We start from the raw sequence: 18,019 nt of genomic DNA on the forward strand, positions 1-18,019 counted from the left end.
GTGCATATTTCCATCTTTTTTGTTTATTTAAAATACCTTTTTTTTGGTCTTTGTTTTTAATAACAGAAGTGCAGAGACCTGGAAGAAACTCTGATTCAAACTAAGAAGAACAGATTGGGTACGTAGTGCAATACAGCGAAGAAAGCAAAAGGCTCTTTAGGTCTGGACTTTGAGACAGCTTCAACCATCTTGCTGGACTATTGTTTTTCCCAAAAATCAAACAGAACATATATATAAACATTGAAAGGCGTTCGGCCAGAGGTCTGTTCACACTGGTCTTTTAAATTGTCTTTTGCATTTTGCTTCTGCCCACAATAGCCCACAGCATGGGGCAGTGGGTCTGTCTGTTTCACCCATCAGCTCTCTTCACTTTGAATGACTGCACAAAGCTTATGCATATTATTTATATCCACTTAAAATTAGTTTCTTTCTTTTTAGTTGGTTCAAAGTGTGCTTTATAATTTTTTAATCATAACTGTAAATATTGGCTATTTATTTACTTGCAATTCTAGTGTCTAGTTTGATGCCAATTTATTTTCCGTCTCCTTTTTAAAGTTGCTCTTATAAAGTGTTTAAGTAGAAATGTTCAACCAGGGGTGCTTATGACACCACTGGTAATGAGACCTGGGGGAGATGGAGGACGTAGACTGGGAGGCGGCCCTGATGCATTCCCGGGAGATGACCATATGGGTGCGCTCCCACCTGGCCGAGCTGACGATCCTACTCGAGGTATATTTGGACCAGGTCAAACTTCATAAAATGGTTAAGGTACACCTGCACAGTTGTCTTGGATGCAGCTAAACCTAGGGCTCGTTCTATCATACCCTCTGGTGGCGCAGAGAGGTCCAGAAATACTGGGGCATGAACCTTCAGGAACTCAGTCTAGTGTTTGAGAAGGAAATACCACACAATCCCCAATTCATACTTTATGGTGTCCCCCTGGGATATTGAGCTGCCGAGGAAAAAACTGATATTTTGAACACTTGGGCTGAGAGTGGTGAAGAGAGATATTGCCCAGAACTGGGGGGTGACATGCACTGCCAACGACGGAGGATGGACCTAACCCATTTCCCGTAAGGGAGCACCTCGTTGTGGTTGCGTGGGGAACTCCGGGGGCCTGAGCTGGCCACCCAGGCCTGCCGCCCACTGCATATTCGTAATGTATCATATCCTGATATCGTTGTATGCGTCATGTTGTAGAGTATACTCACTCCAGATGTTACATGGTAATAACTTAATAAAAAACACATTTGTTAAAAAAAGGAAGTTGCACAAGTGCCACGTAAAGCTCTTTGTGAACTCTACTTAGGAATCAGGAAGATGAGGTGACTTCAGATTGACATTTCAACAGACACCTAATAATAGTTCAAGGAGCACCCACCCTCTGAAAAATACATTCTTCCGATCACTCTTTTTGTCCAACAACATCGCTAAGATCAATGCTCCTGAGTCTTCCTGATGTCCTTTTTTTCTGTTATTCAGTAGTCTTTCTCTCATCCCTTTCAAACTTGTTTAAAATTGTGCGCTGGTAAGGACAGGAGAGAATCTTCTAAAAATGGATGCCTTGTCACTTTTATAGCCTTTCTGTTCATGTAATTTGCAAATGGTTTTATGCAGTGCATCCAGATTGGCAAATCAGGTCTTCGCGATTGACCCAAATAAAACCTGCATACTGTTTCTGGGGACCTGTCATCTGCTCAGATCTTGGGTTTTCTGTGCTTGCTTTCATCATAGATCACTGAGAAATCTTCATATATCAATGTCACAGAATGGAGCGGTACTGAACAAGTTGAGTTGGGACTGACATCATCACATCTAGTAAGAGGGATTTAATACCAGGCGCAATTAGCAAGCACTGTACCAGCTATTTAGGAGTTAGACTGTCCAGCTGCACCCACTAGTAAGTACAGTTTCAAGAAATAGCAAGTCACAAGGCATCCTGATGACATTTTCATGTTCATTTCAAATAGTACCACAGAGGGATGATGTTTGCCTTAGTACTCATAACAAGCTGAGAACATCCTCTGGCTGGTCTGTTTCCCAGAGCCCAATCTCCTGATGAGGGAGGTGGATCTGGGACCACATTCTCACATTCCTAGGGCTCTTTTACTCTAATTTGAATTCTTGTGCTTTGGTATTCAAAATCCCGAGAACAGCATGACCAACTTCTGCTTTGCCTGTTAATGAAAATTGTTTTTCTCTTTTGTACCAGAGACTTTTGAGGAGGTTGTTGAAAAATCATTCAGTGATGTGTAAAGATTTCGAACTCTATGCCTCTTTCAAATACAATTTGTTTAGGTATTTTCCCAGGATTTACTTCAATCTCAGAACAATTTTCAGCATCACAGCATGTCATCCAGATTCAAGAGGAATCTTTTTATATTTCTTTGTTCTTTTGTGATGTATGTCGACTTGATGTCTGTCTGTATTTAACTGCCTGTATAGTTCAGAAAGAAAATGTAACAAAGATAGGCTTTGAAATTTCAGTAAGACTATTTAAAAAAAGAAAACAATTAAAAAGAACAAACCTCAACACATGGGTGGTAGCACAGCTTCACAGTGACTTGTGAATGGCATCCACCCCAGCAAACCTTAATTGTTCTGGGATTAAGGGATCCTCCATTTTCATAGTTCCACAAATTTGCTCAGCACAAGACCTTTACAGGAGCGCTTGATCAATAAACTTAGTCAGCGATCCAGGAGCTGTTGGGTGCAACATTAGTCATTGCTATGGTAGATAAGGCATGCTACAGTGTCTTACGCTCACCTTGCCTGCCTTTTTAAATAAATGCCTGTCTTTTAACAGCAAAATATCTTGCTCTGCCCCAGTGAGGACCAGGTCTAACCATTGTTCTACTTCACCTCTTAAGTGGGATTTTACAAAATCTTGCAGTGCCAAACACTCAGTCATCCCCAAGATGTTTGACATCACCCACTTCACTGGCCTTGTGTCAAGGACTTTTTCACATTCCCGCCCTTGCTGTCGCTTAAGACACAACCTTTTTCAAGCCAACATCAATTTCAAATTTTTTGAGTTGCTCTTCCTTCAAGAAGATCCGGACTCTATCCCTCATCTCTTCAGCTTCTGAAGGCTTCTATATGGATCTTCTTTCTGTACCTGAAAAGGACTTTATGGGATTCTATTACCAGGTGGCATTACAGAGTAAGCAAGAATAGGAACGCCATACAAGGCATCTGCCAAGAGTGAAAATCTCATGGAATACAGAGGAAAGACCCATTCAAGAAGGATCCCAGAAGCTCATTCCTAGAGTTAAGACTAAGATACCAGCCTCCACCAAATGGCATTCCTCCTGCTCTTCTTCCAGGGTAGTTTCGTCTCTCGTCACTGATGAGGATTTAGACTTGTCTGGAGCACAGAGGACCAAGACATCCTTCTCTTCCAGGGGATCCTCATCAATAGTCATAAGCATTGAATAGTGTGTATATATATATATATATCACCCCCACCAAAATCTGGCACCTGCGCACCGGATAAAAGGGAACGCACTCCTGGTTAAGTTTGTTGAACTTCTTTTATTTTCTTGTTGTATATATATGCACAATTCATGTTAGTAGTAAAAAACTGACCATAGGAAGCCTTCCACAACCCTTTAGTTGAAAGAAAAAGGGAATATGAGACCTCATTAACCTATAGGCTGCCATCAAAAGAGCAAACCTAAAACTGGCACAGCGCCCATAGTATCCCATCATGCCCTACATGTGATAGGTTTACTTGGTTTTTTGCCATTTTGTTATGTTATTATGTTATGTTACATACATTTGTATTGCGCACAGCTGCCCCAGCTAAGGGGCGTCCTGGCGCATGGCAGGTAATATGCAACACCTACAGGGAACACAACAGATAGAGAGACAAAGAGCCAGATTATTAAAACAAAAAGGTTTTTAAAGCTTTACGAAAAGCTAAAAGATCATCTAGTAGCCGCAACTCTACAGGAAGAGAGTTCCAGAGCACGGCCGCTCTGACCCGGAAGGATCGGCCACCGACCCGACACAACCTGTATCGGGGGATCACAGTAAGTGCTTGGCCCAAAGATCTCAAGGACCGGGTAGGCACATACCAGGACAGAAGGTCCGCAAGAATTTGAGGACCCCCTCCCCTCAAAATCCTGAACGCCAGACACAGCACTTTAAACTGGATTCTTGCCCTGATAGGCAACCAATGCAGTGATCTCAATGTGCCGGAGACGGAACTAGTTCGGGGTAAGCCAACAATGGCTCTCGCCTCGGCATTCTGAACGCGTTGGAGGCGGGTAACCTCAGCCAGATTGGACCCTGCCAGGAGAGAGCTTGCATAGTCCAGGCGAGATAGCACAGTAGCCTGGACTATCAGCTGCCTGGTGCGATGGTCAAAGAACTTCAGGATGGGACGCAGCGACCGTAGGATGCCAAAGCAACAGGCCGCGGTTTTCTTCGAATGGCCCACAAAACTAAGAGCGGGATCCATCCATACTCCCAAGTTCTTTAATTCAGTGACCGGAAGGGGGGCCGGCCCCAGCTCAGCGGGCCACCACCTGTCCCCCCATAGTTCCGCCCTCCTACCGACGATCATGATCTCCGTTTTCTTAGCGTTGAGCTGGAGACAGTTGTTCTTCATCCAGCTCGCCACCGCCCTAAGTCCACTCTGAAACCTGGGGGCATCCCGGTCCGCATCCCCGCTGATCGTAACCGCTAGCTGAGTGTCGTCGGCATATGAGACCATGGTCATGTCCCATTGCTTGACGACCTCAGCCAGCGGTCTCACGTATAGATTAAACAACGTGGGACTCAGCGAGGAGCCTTGCGGCACCCCCTGTTTCAAAGGATGGAATTGGGACTGGAACGGTGGCACGGCAACGCTAAAGAAACGATCGTCTAGGAAGGACCGGAACCACTGGAGGGCAGGGCCGCCCAGCCCAATCTCCTCCAGGCGATGCAACAGGATGGGATGTGAGACAGTATCAAACGCGGCGCTCAGATCTAATAAAACGAGCGCCGCTGTCTGCCCCGCATCCATCACCGTGCGGAGATGTTCAGCCATGGAGAGAAGGGCGGTCTCCGTGCTGTGACCAGCACGGAACCCGTTCTGGGTGGGATCCAAGATATTAGCATGGATGAGGTGAGCCGAAAGAACTTTGTTGACATGGGCCTCCAACACTTTGGTCGGCCAAGGGAGCAGGGAGATAGGCCGATAGTTTTCAGGTTTATCTGGGTCCAGAGAAGGTTTCTTTAGAATGGGAGAAACCACCGCCCGCTTCCAGCTAGCGGGTACCGTGCCGGACTCCAGCGAGATGTTGATCAAGGAGTGTACCACGGCCCGTCCCACGAACGACTGATCTCTAAAAAGAGTCGAACTGAGCGGATCAGCGGGGGACCCCGATTTAACCTGCTGAGCCAGGAGGTCAAACCCTTCAGATGTCAACGGGGGCAGCACGGGCAAAACGGTATCTCCATAGATGTTAATCGGAGACTCAACTGGAGGCCCTATGAAGGGGAACGTCTTATAGATGTTTTGGACCTTTTCCAGAAAAAACAAAGCAAGGGCCTCACAGTGAGTGGTGGAGCCAGTCGTTGGGGCACAGGCTCGTTTTGCTAAAAGATCCTTCATCACTTTGAAGATGGTTTTAGAGGGGTTGGAGCTGTTGCCAACTTCAGCAGCATAATAGGCTGCCCGAGCTCGGCAGACAGCCCGATGGTAAATTTTGACGGAAGCGAGATAAATAGCTTTTTTCCCGTTATCGTACGCCTTCCGCCAAGCCCTCTCTGCTCGCCTACAACTACCCTTGAGTGTACGTAAGGCGCCATCGTACCACGGACTTGAGTCCCTAGAGCTGATCTTACAAGCGGTGATTGGAATAAGGGCGTCAAGCGCCTTGGAGATCCAGGCGCAGAACCTATCGTAACCTGTGTGAGCAGTTACAAAAGGTTCTAATGGCTCCGCGGCAAGGACACGATGTAAGTCCTCCAGCCGTAATTTACTCCAATGCCGCCTCGCGACCAACCTTGCAGGGGGAATAGTAATCCTTCCCGGCAAGGGGGTACAGATGGCAACCAAAGAGTGGTCCGTCCAGCCAAGGGGTGAAACGGCGGTAACAGAAGCATCTGCCAAGTTGGTGAAAAAAGGATCTAAAATGTGGCCACCAGTGTGAGTAGGCTGCCGAACCAATTGCACAAGCTGAAGGGCCTCCAAGTCAGCAAGAATACCGCTTACCGTAGGGATGTTAAGTTTATCGAAGTGTAAGTTAAGGTCTCCCAGGATGGAAAAGTTGAAACAACCTACCACCAAAGAGCTGACCACATCGGGGAAGGCAGCTCTAAACGCCACATCGCTCCCAGGGGGACGATAAACCACCATCCCCGAGAGTGAAAAATGTGGGGTGACTAGAATCTTAAACACCGCACTTTCACACCCCGCAATGGTCAAGCCCGACCAGCTGCAAGTAAAACTGGATCGCATAGCAAGAGCAATACCCCCTCCCCTAGTAGATCGATTAAGGGTAAAGACAGAAAAGTCAGAGGGGAATGCCAGATTGATTTTCAAACAAATCTCATGTGATAGCCAGAACCGCTTTTTTATTTTTTGTCCTCAAGGACAAAAGAAATCTTAAAAACGAACGTATTTTAAAATTGATGTACGAATTTTAAAAGTTATTCCCAAGGGCTCAGGCTTGATTGCAAAGCCGTTTTCTCCCCTTCCTTTCCTCCCTGCTGCCCGGGCCACTCGCAGCCGAGCGTTGACGCTGTCGAGGTGGTCCCGTCCAGGATTTGCACGGCTGACATATTGGGTGTGCTGGAGTGCTTGTGACGGACTCTAGTCGTGTACTTAAGGGGGCGGGCATGCCTCCGCGCAGCGGACGCGACCAGCGGACGCGCCGGACCTGTGCCGGAGTCGTGCCAGAGTCCTGCCCGTCTGCGCCCGTCAGCGCTGAGAAAACGCCGGAAGCCGGCCACGCTGCCCAGCCTGTTCCCCCTACCCCCGGTAGTTGCATCTACCCTTTACATGCCCTGCTGTCTTTCAAACCTTTAGAGATGCCTTGTCATCATTCGGTCCACCCAGAGGGCTTTGTGGAAGCACCTAACTGCTCATGTCTGGGAAAGGAGGCTAGCTACCGCCCACATTTCCCCCGATATAGACATTTGAGATCGGGAAGGCATAAGCCTCCCCAGCACATTAATGAGACAGGGTTTCTTATGAACACCAGATCCCTCATCAAAAACAATCTCGCCATCAGACTTCACCTCCAATAAAAGACCCCCCTGGGTCTTCATTACGGAGACCTGGGCTGCAGACCATTCTGGACCCGAACTCCTGGATGCTATCCCGGAGGGTTATTCCCTGTCCAGATTGGATAGAGTCGGGCGAATTGGTGGAGGATTGGGCATCTTACACAGATCTTCCATAAGATGCAGAACTGAGCCCCTCTCCCTACCATCCGATTTCTTTCAGGCTCTCTATTTTGTACTCAACCCCTCCCCATCAATTTCTTTTACGGGGATCTTTATTTATAGGCCTCCTGGCCCCCGGCCTCCTTTCATTCAGAAGCTCCTCAAGCTGCTTGAACCCTATATAGACAGATCTAATCTCACCATTCTTGGAGATTTTAACTTTCACTTAGATATAGAGGACTCCTCTGATACTGTCCTCTTGATGGATTCTCTGTCATCCCTCGGTCTTAACCAGATTGTAAAAGGTCCCACACACTCAGCTGGCCACACCCTGGACGGGATCTTTACTAATTACCCCAGGGTAGAGTCCGGGACCCCCCTTCCTCTGTCCTGGTCAGATCATATGGCCATTCCCCTGGATTTTATACATCCCAACCTTCCTTCATCCCCTACTAGCTCCTGCAAGTGGGAACTCAGAAGAAATTTCAGAGCAATAAATAGTCACCTATTAGCTCCCTTTCTGCCCACTCACCCCCAGTCTCTTACAAATGACATCGACTCTGCAGTTTCTGAACTGCATAAAGCTATCTCAAAAGCGGTGGATAAACTTGCTCCCGTTAAACAGACCTACTCCGCCAGGAAACGTCCCTCGGCCCCTTGGTACTCCAATTCGCTCAGATCTCTGAGGCAGGGATGTAGGAGACAAGAGAGGCTCTGGAGAGTCAATCTAGACCCAGATGAAAGGATCAAACACAAACTCCTACTTAAAGAGTATAAAACTGCGGTGCTCGCAGAAAAAAAATCAAATTTCTCTAATCTGACTGCTTCCCTCACCTCCTCCAGGGAACTATTCAAAATCGTTGACTCCCTGTCAGTTTTGCAAGCCCCCAGTCAGGTAACAGAATCTCAGGAGCTATGCGATCAGATATCAGCCTTCTTTTACACAAAGATAGCTGATATTTACACCAGCTTAGAAGCTTGCAACCAAGTATTAGGATCCCCCCCCTACCCCTTCTCCCTATCCTTCTACCAAAGACCCGACAGAGTCTTCACAGGGTAGCCCTCTTACTTTTCCCCTGATCACATTAGAGCAACTCAACGGGTACTTGGATAGGCTTAAATCGGGCTCCCCTCTTGATCCCTGCCCTCTGAAGGTCTTCAAAGAGTGTAGAGATGTTCTACTCCCTGTGTTCCTGGAAGTCACCAATCTAGCCATCCATCAAGGTGTCTTCCCGACCCTCTGGAAAATGGCTATAGTTAAGCCCCTCCTTAAAAAGGCCTCACTTGATCCTAGGATCCTTAAAAACTTTCGGCCTATCTCACTACTCCCAGCTCCCGCACAAATGCTAGAGGCCCATTTAAACCACCATCTGAGTGCCTTCCTGGAGAGCTCCAGCCTTCTCGATCCCTCTCAGCACGGCTTTCGCAGGTCGCACAGTACTGAGTCCGCCCTGACTGTCGTCACCAATAACATCCGTGCAAAGGTCGACAGTGGCCAGGCTACACTTCTGGTCCTGCTCGACCTTACTGCCGCTTTCGTCACCCTATCCCCTTCCATCTTAGTCGAACGGCTCAAGGAGATAGGAGTAGACGGACCTGCACTCAGTCTTTTAAAATCTTTCCTGGAGGGCCGTGCACAGAGGGTCAAGCTGGGTGACTTTCTTTCCCCAGCCAAGCCTGTGCATTGCGGGGTGCCTCAGGGTTCGTCCCTGAGCCCCACGCTTTTTAACATTTATGTTACACCTCTTGCCCGGCTTGTAAGATCGTTTGGGCTGGAAGTTCTCTCCTATGCTGACGACACTCAGATTATGGTCTCCCTCTCACAAACGGTTGAAACTACATCTCGAAACTTCAGAAATTGCATGGAATCAGTTGCAAATTGGATGGTGAGGAATTCCCTTAAATTGAATGGGGAAAAAACTGAGGTTTTGGTTTTTGGAGGCAAGGAGGAGATTTGGTCAATGAATTGGTGGCCGTCCTCTTTAGGAACCTGTCCACTGCCCTCTCAATCGGCCCGGAACCTAGGTGTTATCTTTGATACCAAACTCTCCTTCCATAAACAAGTCAGCAGAACGACCTCCACCTGCTGTGGTGTTCTTAGAACCTTGAGGAGATTGGCTCATTATCTTTCCACCGATGCCCGTAAACTGGTTACGACGGCCCTAATCTCCTCAAGGCTAGACTATTGTAACTCGCTGTATCTGGGAATTAACAAATCCCAGATACAGAGCTTGCAAATAGTTCAAAACGCTGCTGCTCGGTTTGTCACTGTTGCCCCAAAAATCGCCTCTGCCACTCCTATTAGGAAGGACCTTCATTGGCTTCCTATCCAGGCCAGAATAGAGTTCAAGGTCTTATGTCTCACCCATCGTGCCTTGCACGGGCTTGGCTCTGAAGACATCAAACCTCTGGTAATTCCGTATGTCCCCGGCAGGGCACTTCGGTCAGCCAATAAACACCTTCTGCTTGTCCCTAAAACCAGCAAAGCCAGATGGGGCGACAGAGCCTTCAGCTCTTGTGCTCCTAAAATTTGGAATACCCTTCCGGCTGAGATCAAGGAACTCACCTCCCACCCCCTCTTCCGAAAGGCCCTGAATACCTGGCTCTTCAGGCAGGCCTACAACTGACCTTCCCTCCCGTCTTTCACCAAACAGCTCTTTATTCCATCTCTAGCGCCTTGACGCCCTTGGGCAAAGTAGCGCTCTACAAATTCTCTCTCAACTCAGGGAGACGATCAGAATCCATGGACTTAATGAGAAAGGATTAGCTGGGTCAACAAGAGGCCTTGGGGAGCACCATTCTTCCTCTAAAGAGCCCTCCTCTAGTCCCAAAGACTCCCACAGATGCAGATCCCACTAAAAGCACCGGAAAATGCAGTCCCTGTTGACGTCGAGAGGTTTGACATTGAGGGAAATACCAGTATGTTCGCCACTGACGTTGAAGACCCCATCGAAGGTGGGGTCGGCTCATCGCTCGACATTGGAACACACCAGACGATTGACGCAGAGAGTACAATCACCATAAAGGAAGCACCATCGGTCAACATTTAGGCACTCCTGGGCTTTGAGACCAACATAGACTTCAAGGTCGGTGTGACGGCCAGATGGCAATCCTTGCTGTCAAAATCGCACAACATCGCCGTCAAGACAGCAGTTGGCTTCTACTAGGCATCCATCGACGTCAAAGCCGCAGTCAACGTCGAGGCATGTAAAAAAAACTCGCAGGACGTCGAAGAAGAAGCATTTATCGACTTGAAGAGATAAGCTGACATTTTCCCATGCTGCATAAAGGCCTCAATTGGCTTCAACAGAGGTCTAGTGTGTCTCTGTGGACTTGGTGGAATCTAGGCCTCTATCTCCTGCAAGATCCACGTCGTAGTCACTCATCAATATCTCTTCAAACTGGTTGGAAAGTCTGCGAAAAAGACCTATGCCCCCAACTTTACACTAAAGAGCATTCACAAACATGCTCTCCCTTCAGTGTCACATGCCATACGCCATCTCCGAAGAAAACATCTTTTCCAAAGCTCTCTTCTGGCACACCATCGGTACCGCCAGCTGTTCATCCAAGACCACTTAGGAGTCTGCAGCCATCACCTCTTAGGCCGAGAAGCTCTATACGTCACCATTCTAGATCTAAAACATCTAGAACCAGGTCAAGGTCCATAAGATCTCATACTGCATCAATCATGTACAGAAGGTCACCGTTTTGGTCCACAACATCTCGGTGCAAGAGTATTCTCCTACACTCTCTGATACACCTCCAGCAACTTTTCACCAGTAGGCGAGCTCTTGACCTTTAATGATGTCCTAATTAGAGGTGCGACAAAGTTGACTCTGGACATTCTAACCATGACAACGACTTCATCTGTGATCTTTGAAATATTGCATCACAGAACCACCTCAAAACTACTCTTGCCACTGGTGCCTGGACTCCTAGAGCAAGCTTCTCTTTGATCCGCTCGATCTTGCATCTTTAAAAAATGCAAGTGCCCTGATCAGGACACTCTGTCCCTAAGAGCTGATCCTCCTCCGGCGATAGTGGCAGCCGAACGGAAATCACACTATGCAGCTTCTTTCTCTTCTTTGGTTCCCCCTGACAAAGAGAGGAAGCAGATCGATGCCCTGGGAAAAGAGATGATGTGTGAAACATCGGCATCTCACATGAAGGTTGCTAGTTCCTCAGCCCTGCTTGGTAGATATGGTAGATCCCTGTGGGATTCGCTAGCCAGATTCACATAGAATCTGCCTAAGGAGGATAGGCAGGATTTCCAGGAAATATTTAGTGAGGGTGACCTGGTTTTGAATCAAATCATCAGCGCAGCGGTGGATGCATCAGACTGAGTGGCACATAGTTATGCACACTGCATCTGTGCAAGATCATCATCATCTTGGTTACGTCTCACTGGGTTTAAGCCAGAGGCCCAACACTGAATTATGAACCTGCCATTCTCCGGTAACACCCTGTTTGGGACCCATGCAAACAAGGAGATGTCCAGGATGAAAATAGAATTGGACACACTCAAGGCTGTTGGCCCAGAAAAGTGTACTAAGGTAGGATCTGACTGCATGGTTACCCCAACTTTTTGCCCTAGAGATTTGCTGGTTTTTGACTAGTCTGACTGGGATCCTGCTAATCAGGACCCCAGTCCATCTGCTTTCTCCCTAAAATGTTATGCCATGTACTTCGGTCCACTCCAGATTGGATATTGGGGTACCCTTATCAGTCCCTAGGATATGGTATACATGTACTCAGGGCATAGGTACCCATGGGCTTCCCATGTATTAAGCCACCCATGAGAGACCATGCAAAATGGAACTACAGGACTGCCATTGCAGCCTCTGCAAGATGGCGCATGCACCACTTACTTTAGATATAGGTTTACTATATCTATATGTCACTACACTTAAAACCTATAAGTCACCCCTATAGCAGGCCTATGCTGGGTTTTATGTGAGAGGGTTCCCCTGCATGAGCAGAGCACCCCTGCAGCCTTCGGAGACCATTCTCCCTGGTTATCAGTGACACAGCCAGACATATAGCTAGAGGTGCGTTATATGCTCGCGTAAAATGCTATTTCGAAAATGGCTGCAACAAACCATGTTGTGTTTGGTATCAAACACCTTGGAATCATATCTCCACATCGGTAACCGGAGAGGGAGGTATGATTCCACCCTTCAAAAGCAAGCTTCGTGGGGTCCCTGGTTTTCCTGGTACCAGTATTCTATACCCGGACAGCACAAAATGGTTGCTGCCGACCAGAGACACATTTCTGCCCTCCTACTGCTGAGCCAAGCTAGAACAGAGGAAGGCAGCATAATAGGCATCCTGTCACAGGGTGGTGTGACCACCTCCCAGACAGGATTTAGTGTGTTGGGGCTTGGTGGGTGCACTTCCAAAGTGCCTGAAACTTTGCATGAGGGGCACATGTGGTGTCCTGGTGCATAGTCCAGTTCAGACCAGTCCTGGGATCCGTTGGCTCCTGCTCTGGTGCGAAACTGGACAAAGGACAGGGGAGTATCCTCCCCTCTGTCCTGACCTTCCCCTGGAAGGGTCTCCTTAATCTGTCCAACCCTCTCCCGTGGGTACAAAATGGCTTACCTGGCTGTAGGACCCTAGAGTCGGCCTGGACAAGATTCTGAACAAGAAACCACTGACCTTCGACCGTAAGGACACTCTGGAGTTCGCTGGACTTCGAGTGGGCCCGACTTCGTCTCCCTCTCCGTCCAAAGTATTGTCTGTGCCCGTGCACCATACAGGTTCCGTGCAGGACCTGTGGAGCGTCAAGGACACCTGAAGCATCTCCCTTGGGGTGAAGGAGTCACTCCCCTGCATTCGCAGGTACCATAACACAACTGACCGTTCTGCTGATCCTGAGCTCCTGCGGAGTTCGAAGGCTCCATCAGCACATGAGGTGGAGTCCTACGTTCCTTGAGGTCGAGCTGCCCTCTCACCAAGTTTGAGGCCAGTATCCCTCTTGGAGACTGCATAACCCGAAACCCTGTGCACCACATACTTTTGCAATTACATATGCTTGTTGGATGTTCCCCAACTAAGTGCATTGGGCTATTGATAGCCCCAACCTCTGCGCACGGTTCGTACAAAGGGCTTCGGCCTCCTCACACTCTGTGTCCTGCAAGCTGTAACTTTGTGGAATTGCTAGAGGTCCCCTAGCGACTCTTGTGCCTTCAGCCTGTGGGTTCACTTGATGGACAACACTGCTTTTCTTGGGCTCCCCTGGTTGCTCCAGGCCTGCCTCGGCTCCCCTTGCTGTGGTGAGTCCCCTGGTCCTTGCTGTGCTAGACCATAACCTTCTTTGACCTTCTTCGTGGATTGCAGCTGCCAAGGCTTGTTGGTGCTCCCGCTGGACCAACCTCTCAACACTCGACATCCTTCGTGGGACCGCTCATATCCGGCTCCTGCTCGTCCTCGACGTCTCCTGGTCTCTTCAGCTGTAGAGTCAAGGTCTCCTTCCTCACACCAGAAGCACCCGACATCGGTGGGTATTCGTCTACCAAGCCTCTGGTCACTCCTGAGTGACCCAGACTCTGTCCCTTCTGCTTTCAGGTTCCTTCCATCAAGAATCTACCTGTGGGTTCCACCGGATACTTTTCTTCTGTCCAGCAGTGGTATTTCTTTGAAGACTCACATTGAGAACGACAGCAGTTTCCGACGCCACTTCGACCCTATGTACCCGGCTTACCTGAGATAGGTAACTTTGTATCGGTATCCATGGGTGGGGTGACTCTCCAACCTTCTAAGTCCTAAAGTCCAGTATCCCTCTTGGAGACTGCATAACCCGAAACCCTGTGCACCACATGCTTTTGCAATTACATATGCTTGTTGGATGTTCCCCAACTAAGTGCATTGGGCTATTGATAGCCCCAACCTCTGCGCACGGTTTGTACAAAGGACTTCGGCCTCCTCAAACTCTGTGTCCTGCAAGCTGTAACTTTGTGGAATTGCTAGAGGTCCCCTAGCGACTCTTGTGCCTTCAGCCTGTGGGTTCACTTGATGGACAACACTGCTTTTCTTGGGCTCCCCTGGTTGCTCCAGGCCTGCCTCGGCTCCCCTTGCTGTGGTGAGTCCCCTGGTCCTTGCTGTGCTAGACCATAACCTTCTTTGACCTTCTTCGTGGATTGCAGCTGCCAAGGCTTGTTGGTGCTCCCGCTGGACCAACCTCTCAACACTCGACATCCTTCGTGGGACAGCTCATATCCGGCTCCTGCTCGTCCTCGACGTCTCCTGGTCTCTGCAGCTGTAGAGTCAAGGTCTTTCTTCGTAATCCACTGGAAAGGGTCCTTAAACTGTTAAACTGCAACTGCGACTCTCCCATTGATTTGTACATAACACGCGGTCGTGTTCTCACACTAAACCCATCCTCCGTAGGGTGCCTACTTACTCACCTTGGGTTGTTCCTTGGGGTCCAAGTGATTCTACATCCTCTAGACATTGTCTTGACTCGAGTCGTGGTTCTTATACCACTATTTTAGTATATGGTTTGGTCTCCCCCTGGAGCCCGTTGTGTATTAGTGCTACTTATGTTTGTTTCTGTTGTGTGCTTTGTGTCTATCTGTGTGTAGCAGATACTGTGAGGTATTTAAGGTGTGTTATAATAATTAATACATATTTTTATAACTACTGTGTGGTTCTACATTCATTTAACCAATACTATAAGGTTTCATTCTGGTAAAACAAGCTGCTTAACATTCCTTCAAGACTAAGCCTGAATGCTGCTCTACCCATCTACCACTTGGATAGCTTTCTAAGGTTAACTTTGACCACTTAAATCACCATACGGGTTCTTTGGACTGGTGCAAGGTGCCCACTTTAATTAGTGGACATCATATACCAGGCCAACTTCTCACAAAAAGATAAAATAATTCTCCAGGAGATACAGGCCTTATGACAAAAGTTATTTCCAGTCGAGGGTTCAGACCCCTCACTGGCAACAATTTCAGCAGCAGGCAAGGTGACACTTCCATCCTCGCAGACCATCTAGGAAGAGGTTAACAACAACAGCAGTATGCAGCGGCATGAAAGCCTCCTGCAAAACAATGAATTGTCACTTCCCCCTTCTCTGTTACCTGCTCCACTGGGTAGGAAGTATTGGCAATCACTTGGAGGACTAGCAGTCAAACACAAAAGACAGATGGGTCTTAAATATTTTACAGAATGGCTATTCTTTTCGCTTCATGCCCCTCCGCCTACGGTACCTCCGGCAAAAACATCCCGATACCAGCTAGACCTCTTGCAGTTAGAAGTTATTGTTATTGTTATCCATTTTGTAAAGCGCACAGCTGCCCCAGCTAAGGGGGTCCCGGCGCTGCCACATGAGGAGACGATAACAGTATGGGCCAGTCAAAGGAATTACCAGAAGAGACTAAGGTGATGGAAACAAAAAGGTCTTAATAGCCTTTCTGAAGGAAGTCAAACAATCAATAGCGCGGATGTGAACTGGAAGAGAATTCCATAGCTTAGGCGCAAGATATCGGAAAGCCCGCCACCTGTCCTGGAAAGCCTAATTCTAGGGCACCATTGCTAAGTGAAGCTCTGCTGAGCAAAGGGGGCGTGACGGAACATAGTGCGAGATCAAGTTGCTCAGCAAAGCTGGGCTAGCGCTTTTCAGAATTTTAAAAGAGATACAAAGTGTTTTGTAGTGAATGCGTCTGTCAATGGGGAGCCAATGCAATTTCCGGATAGTGCTGGAAGCTGAGCAGAAACGTGGCAGACCCACCAAGACTCTGGCCGACGCATTTTGAATGCGTTGCATTCTTGTTATCTCTGCTTTGTTTGCCCCCAGGAGAAGAGAATTTGAATAGTCCAGACGTGAAATGATGGTAGCTTGCACGATGAGTTGACGGACCAAGGGGGCAAAGTATTTTAGAATGGGTCTTAAACTTCGCAAGGTGCCAAAACACGATGCGGCTAACTGCTTGGTATGGGCCTGAAAGGAAAGTGAAGAATCCATCATGACCCCCAGGTTCTTCACTTCATTTTTTGGGGTGGGAATTCCCCGGGCTGCCGGCCACCACTGATCATTCCATAGATTGACGTGCTTACCCACCAACAGAACCTCCGTTTTTCCGGCATTTAGCTGTAGACAATTGGCTGCCACCCAATTGGCCACTGCCGTCATGCCGTCTTTGAATTTGGAGGCCGAGGGTGAGGCACCGTCCGCCAAGGTGACCACTAGCTGCGTATCGTCAGCATAAGAGACGATCGTAAGGTCCCAACGCTTGCCGACCGCAGCTAAAGGCTGGACGTATATGTTGCAGAGCAGTGGGCTCAAGGCCGAGCCCTGGGGCACCCCTTGACCAATGGCATGCGTTTGAGATGTGTATGGGGGTAATGAGACTCAGAATGATCTATTGGTCAGGAATGAGCCAAGCCAATCCAAGGCTAAGCCTTCTATCCCTGCTTCCTTGAGTCTCTGAAAATAAATCTCGTGGGACACCGTGTCAAAGGCGGCGCTGAGATCTAATAAAATCAGCGCCGCACTTTGACCTTTGTCCACAAGAGACCGGATCTGCTTCGTAGTGGCCAGAAGGGCCGTTTCTGTACTATGACCCGTTCGGAACCCATTCTGAGAAGGGTCTAGAATACAGTTTTTGTTCACAAACTGGGTCAGTCCATTATTAACATGAGCCTCCGTAATTTTTGCTACCCAGGGCAGAAGGGATATTGGTCGGAAATTTTCAGGTTTGTTGGGGTCTGCATTGGTTTTTTTTAGAATTGGAGACACCCAAGCGTGCTTCCAGGAGGTCGGTACAGTTCCAGTTGATAGGGAACTGTTAATTATGTTACAGAGGGGCCCCTTAAAGACTGAGAGGGAGTTCTTAAATTGAGATGGTTGTAAGGGTTCCAAGGGGGAACCTGACTTAATTTTGCCACTAAGCCGGGTAAGTTCGTCCTCCGAAAGGGGCGGGAAGTCAACACCCTAATGCAAAAAGAGGCCATAGAGGAGGTTCCATGCCATTAAGAGCAACCAGCAATCTATTTGCGTTACTCTCTAGTAAAAAGGAAAGGACTGAAACGAGTTCAGACCCATCTTAGACCTCAGAGTGTCCAACAAATACATATGATGCGGAAGGTTCAGAATGCTGGCCCTCCACCAAATCTATCCACAATTACATCAAGGATTTTGAGTTGTAATTCTTTATTGAGAGGTTTAAGGTATATACATTCATAAAAGTATAATACATTATAGTAGACCCATAAAAGTCTAGGTCAAGGATTTTGATGTGTGCGAAGGACCTTTAAGATGTATATTTCCACCTCTTGATTACCGTAAAACATCAGAAATGTCTCCATTTCAAAGTGGGATCTCGGCACCACCAGTACAAAGTACTCTCTTTCTGCCTCAAATCAGCCCCACAAACTTTCAAAATGCATGCTCATGGCACAGCATTCGTAAGGAGACCGAAAATATTTGCGTATCCTTACCTGGACGACTGGCTGGTAAAGAGCTTCTCACCATCACAGGCAATGGAGAATTTTCACATCTGTGTTGAGGCACTCACAATTCTGGGTCTTCGCTTCAGTTTCCAAAAGTCTACAACATGCCCAATACAAAGAAATGCACTACCTGGGGTCCATACGGAACACACAGTCCGCGAGAGTGGATACTTTGGAA

The 18,019-nt window shown here is 48.0% G+C and overlaps 1 protein-coding gene and 1 long non-coding RNA gene across 3 annotated transcripts in view; one reads left to right on the forward strand and one right to left on the reverse strand.

The window, feature by feature from the left end:
- CENPH (centromere protein H) overlaps positions 1-18,019 on the forward strand; it is a 213,946-nt gene that overhangs the window by 131,948 nt on the left and 63,979 nt on the right. The window contains exon 7 of the mRNA XM_078675195.1: positions 67-118. Within this exon, the coding sequence (XP_078531321.1) occupies positions 67-118 (52 nt within the window). The remainder of the gene's footprint in view (positions 1-66; positions 119-18,019) is intronic.
- The window catches only part of LOC144818115 (uncharacterized), a 345,075-nt gene that overhangs the window by 95,045 nt on the left and 232,011 nt on the right, over positions 1-18,019 (reverse strand). The gene's annotated exons all lie outside the window — the stretch shown is intronic.

Source organism: Lissotriton helveticus, chromosome 2_1, assembly GCF_964261635.1.
Source record: "Lissotriton helveticus chromosome 2_1, aLisHel1.1, whole genome shotgun sequence".
NCBI classification, from domain to species: domain Eukaryota; kingdom Metazoa; phylum Chordata; class Amphibia; order Caudata; family Salamandridae; genus Lissotriton; species Lissotriton helveticus.